General features: G+C 42.5%; 1 protein-coding gene across 1 annotated transcript; it reads right to left on the reverse strand.

Annotated features, from left to right (window-relative positions):
* Window positions 1-453: 453 nt before the first annotated feature.
* On the reverse strand, window positions 454-5,092 carry pcare1 (photoreceptor cilium actin regulator 1). Its single transcript, XM_079369660.1, has 2 exons — window positions 1,180-5,092; window positions 454-741 (listed from the first exon to the last, which is right to left on the reverse strand). The coding sequence occupies exons 1-2, from the start codon at window positions 4,515-4,517 to the stop codon at window positions 618-620; spliced, it is 3,462 nt and encodes a 1,153-aa protein (XP_079225786.1). The 5' UTR covers window positions 4,518-5,092; the 3' UTR covers window positions 454-617.
* Window positions 5,093-5,302: the final 210 nt, after the last annotated feature.

Here is a 5,302-nt window from a genome sequence, read left to right on the forward strand (position 1 = left end):
CACATTAAAGTCAGACAGAGATACGATAGCTGCAGTCTAATATAGAGTTTCTAAAGTTAGTCTAGTTACTGACGAGGTGTCAGGTTACTTTCCTGAGTACTGCCAAGGTACCCTTAAGCAAAGCATGGAACACCCAACCCATCTCTGGGGCGCTCCATGTGTAGCAGCCCCACTCTGTCTTCTCTTTATAAATGCATGTCCACAGGTCCTGTTTATGCATGTGTTTGGTTTAGTTTGAAGCATTAAAATATTTAAAACATTGGTTAAAAAAATATGAGTTGGTTGAATAATTTTATTATGAAGCCAGATAATCAGTTACATTGTCAAGATAAAATATGTAAATATATGTATTGTATTTCGCTCTAAAATACATGTAATGCTTCAACAGGCATGTCCACGCACAGAATAGAAAAAAATCCCCAAAAAAACAGAATATGTGTCGAAAGAACTGAGTTGGTTTTTCACTCACATTTTATTATTACAATGTGGAGGTGTGTTACAACAGTAAAGTGGAAGGAATTAGTGCTTCCTCTGCTCTCAGGGGAACAAACACCATCATCTTAAATCCTGAGTAAGGCCTGCTAATCCATAATCCCACTGGCCCTTCTCTGGCCCTGTTAGTCTCTGTGCAAGGACTGTCCAACAACACACAAGTCCGGGTGTGACGCAGAGCGTGGTGTGGCTCTGAGGTCTGATTGGCTTCCCCAGAGTTCATCCTCCCTGGTTGGTTCATAATCCAGCCTGTAGGAATGAATGGAGAATGTTTACATTCGCAATTAGGGAAGTGGGACAAGTGAGTTGTGATGGCTCGACAGAATGTAAAATTTTAGATGTGCACATCTAAAATTTTACATTTACCTTTGATGTATGATTTTTTTTTTTTATGCTTTTATTGAAACTGTTTTGACAAAATGGCAGCCGTCTTCTATAAATAAAATGATATCTATTTAGACATGATATATTTAATCCTCAGTCTAATTAAATGTTGTGAAAATGTGAAATTAGATTCTAAAAAAGTGTTTTCACACATGCAAAAAACTACTAACATTTTCAGATTGGGTAATTTCTTAACTCTAACTTTACCAGGACTTTCTCCTGCCAGCCCCCCAGTAAATTGTCCACACAAAATTTGGGTGAGCTGATGAGTGAAAGTAGCAGAAAAAAATTAATAACACTCACCCTGGTGAATATAATGCTGGTTCACTCCCACAAGTCTCAGCCACTGAGGTCTTTGGTGATCTTGGCGGCAGACTCAGACTCGGCCTTCGGTCAGAATAGCTACGTCTGATAAATGGCTGTGGTCCTTGAGCAGACACAGGAAACCTTCCACGTCTCTCCCAAGCATAAGAGAGAAAAGAAACCCCATTGGAGGTCCATGCCTGAGGGGGTCGAGGAACTGGACAAGGTGGGGCTTCAAACAGAGATGAAGATGCAGGGCAGAAGACTGAACGAGCATTACTGAACTTCCGAGCACTAGATAAGTCTTCACTGCTGTTTTGCCCTGACCATCGTTGCAGTTTTGGCGAGGCTGGGGGAGATGGCGCTTTGAATGGATAGGAATATGATGAATTTACATTTGAATTATCTTGCTTTGCTGCAGGTGGACTTGGGAGCCTCCTCTGAACTGCTGGTGGTGTGGGGAGTTTCCTGTTCACAGGGGGGCTAGTTGACGTAGGTGGATTAGGTTGCCTTTTTATGCTGTGCGGACTGTTAAGTCTTCGATGAAGACTGCTTGGTGTAGAAGGTGTAGATGGTAACATACGGCACCTAGACAAAGGTGGGGTGGCAATTGGTTGGCTTCTGACTACTGAAGAGGGAGGCACTGTAGTATGAGGTCCAGGCACTGAAAGGATGCCACCATCTTGTATGTCTTCTTTACTGTCAGCTTGATTTTCTGATACATGACTTGTTGACATACTCTCTGAGTCTGAAGAGTGTCTTTGGTGCATGATCTTTCTGGTTTGCTGGTAGAATGAATCATTTTCCTTTTCTGCCTGCAGTTGAACATTAGATGGACTGACCTTTGAAGGAGGAGATGTGCCTTTTTGATCAGCTCTATCAAAGAAACTAACCTTGGCAGTTTTAGGCATTCCTCCTCTGCTTGGCAGCACTGTCCCCGTCTGAACTGAGGCCCTTAGTCTTTGTGAAACTGAAGCCCTTTTTTGCACAGGTGAATTTCTGAACTTTGAAGCCCCATCATCTACAACACCAGCTGAAAGACTTTGGGCACTTTCGAAGGAATTGTCCATTAAAACTTCCAATGGGGGTGGAGGAAGACTATCCAAATCAAAGTAATCCGTTTTCTCTGATAAATTAGTGTCAGGTCGACAACTAGTTATCCCAGTGAGAAGCACGGCTTCAACATTTCCTAAACCAGGCATCACAGGAACACCACACTTCCTTACTCCTTTGAGAGGCCCCAGATCTTTAGGGCTGTCAATTTCCTCTATCCCTTGACTAAAGGTGTCGATCAGTTTTTTGACAGAGTTTCTGCCTCTGTGCAGGCCTGAAGACGGTCGTGGTGATGGGGGAGGACTTGGAGGTGGGGTGGCTTTTATCGGACCGTGGGATGTTTTGTTATCCTTAATTTTATCTTCTTGTTTATCACTGGTTACCAATTGTTCCTTGCTGTTGCACTTTTTAAGATCTTCTTTACCTTTAAGAGATTGAGGATTGCTTTTTTTATCCTCTAATGGGGGGTGTTTGCGATTTATTGCTGGAGATTGAGTCAGGGAGGTTCCTTGATTTTGTTTAGATGGAGTGGTTCTGTCATTTCCACTCACCTTGATTTTGTTACTCCTCTGCAACCGCTGGTTTAAATCTTTCTGGGTCCTGGCTAACTCAAGCAAAGTAGGATCTTCACCTTTGCTTCTCAGGGATTCTGCTGACCTGGAACGTTGCTCCCTATTCACTGGGGTCTTTTTTACCACTGCCTTGCGAACAGGTGCAGATGTTTGAGGCCTTTTTGGTGATCCTTCCTGCTCGTCTGTCCACTGGCGTCTACTGGTTTTAGGGCTTCCAGCTGTCTTTGATTTCGTGCCATAGTTCTGTGATGGGACAAACTGTATCTTGCCACTAATAGCATTTTTCATTTTGAGTGTCATTTCTACATTTTGAGGATTCTCTATGCGCTTTGGTGGAAGGCGACGTGGGTGTTGTTGTTCACGGTTTATAGGGGAGGAATTTGATCGCTTCACAAAACCAACTTGCACTCCTCCCCTATCTCTGTCAGTTTCCTCATCTTCATTGTTCTCATCATCTTCACCATCATCAAAAGAGACAGAACCTAGCAATGAGTCTCTCTGGTCATTGGCCATTATGGTACATGTGGAACCTAGTGAATTGAGTGAAGTGAGAGAAACACTCTGACTTACTTGTCTTGCAAGCTTTCGCCTTGATATTCCTTGACTAACGTTCATGGAGGTGTGTCCCATTGGACTGACAGGAGTAGTTCTATTTGTCCCACTGGATTCACAACTCTCTCGTCGATAGCGCCTTTCAGATCCAGCAAGGGATTCACTCTCAGCCCCAATGCCACTGTCCTCACTGAAGAGAGCAGAATCCTCTGGCCGAGGCTTGTGCAGAGAGGCCATTTCAATGCGAGATAAGAGTAGCATGAGCCTGGTCTCTACTGCACGTTTGACTTTCAGTTTCTCCTCTAAAAGCTCTGTGACAGACGTAAAATACTCTACTGCCTCCACCAAAGCAGAATCCCCAATTCCACCAACCGTCTGGCTCACATTTCGCATTCTCTGTGTGGTGTACTGGAGCAGCTGCTGCAACAAATCTGGTGGGGATTCAATATTAGCAGAGCCAGACTTCAGAGATGATGAAGATGAGAGGTTTTTTATTTGACGTGGCCAGGCAAGATGTTCTCCATTTTCTTTCAAAACTTTTTCTCCCTCATCCGCCATCTCTTCCAGTCCCTGGGTTATTTCCTCATACCGTAGAGCCATAAAAGCAACCATTGGCTGCACAGAAACCTGTGTTTGGGTTGCTTGTTCCAAAAGTTTGAGTAGATCATCATATTTGTTTATGCTAGGATTCAAAAAGGCATATGCAGCTTGATGAGCTTTCACCAGTGGTTCAGGGAAGTCCACCTTCTGTTCTATTGCTTGTTTGTCCTTCTTTTTTTGTCCTTTAGTGCCTCTTGTATTTTTCTTCAGTTTTCTGACTGGCTTCTTTTCAGTCAAATCTTGCTTATCAACAGTTTTCTCTCTTCTCTGTGAAACTGTGTTGTCTATGCGTTTATCAATATTAGGTGTTTCAGAGGCTTGCTCAGTCACAGATTTCTTTTTTTGAGGTGTCAATGGAGCATTTTTATGCGTTACCTGGATTTGTCCTGCTGCCTCTCTCTCCTTTGTGTTCCCATCTTTACATCCAGTTGCATGACAATTCTCCTCTTCATCAAAGTGGGAATCTCTAGGGCTTTCTTGAGGTACAGGGGGAAGCATTCTCCCTTTCCTCAAGGCACCCAGAGTTCCAAAATTGTTACCTTTCGATGGTGAACAACCCATTTTTTAGAAAATAAAGTCAGATTTGTAGGTCTTCTCGGAGATGTCAACACCACACGGCAGACGAAGCAGTGAATCCAACAAAGAATAGTGAAAGACCTTTAGCCACCTGCTGTATCAGTCATTTTCAGATGTCTGAGGTTGTTGACTTGTTGAAGATCCCTTTCCAAGAGGATGGTACCAAAAATAAATAATGATAAATCCATTTGAATCCACTTTGTCCTACCGGTTAAAGATAGGGAAAATAAATCCACCGATTGATGATCATGTTTGTAAAATTTTCCTTATAGCGTACCTTGAAACATCCCTCGCCATCTTACAGAGGGCGAGCAGCTGAAAGGATTAGTGAGGCTTTCAGAGCCCAGCGTGCACATATGTCACGTTAAAGCATATAAAACTCACCCACTTGTAAGACGATAATCTCATTTGGATAATGAGGGCTGGCTTCAGGTGGCTCTAAATAGCCTGCAAAATAATATCACCCGAGAGCTATTTCCACTGCAAAGTGAAAAGAAATTAAAAAGTGAAAGTGTTTTGTTTTTTTCATTTGAAGCAATTACACACCAACAAACATGCACCAACCAACCAACCAACCATTCTCTTTTACTATCAAGTATATAGATAAATAATGTGATAATGTGTGTTGTATTAAGAATCAATATTCAACAAGTAACTACTGTGGACATTTTTCTTCATCATGGCTCAAATGCCTTGAAAATCCTTTTTCAAGGCTTCTATATTAAGCATCCTGTGACTGCAGCTGTGAGGCAAGCCTTAAAATAACTTGA

This window comes from Symphodus melops (assembly GCF_947650265.1).
Source record: "Symphodus melops genome assembly, chromosome: 19".
Lineage (NCBI taxonomy): Eukaryota > Metazoa > Chordata > Actinopteri > Labriformes > Labridae > Symphodus > Symphodus melops.

Excerpts from the sequence above, each read along its gene's own strand:
- pcare1 (XM_079369660.1), bottom strand. The coding sequence starts at position 4,517 with ATGGGTTGTTCACCATCGAAAGGTAACAATTTTGGAACTCTGGGTGCC. Across the intron at positions 742-1,179 it reads CCAGCATTATATTCACCAGG|GCTGGATTATGAACCAACCA; the intron begins GTGAGTGTTATT and ends TCATTCCTACAG.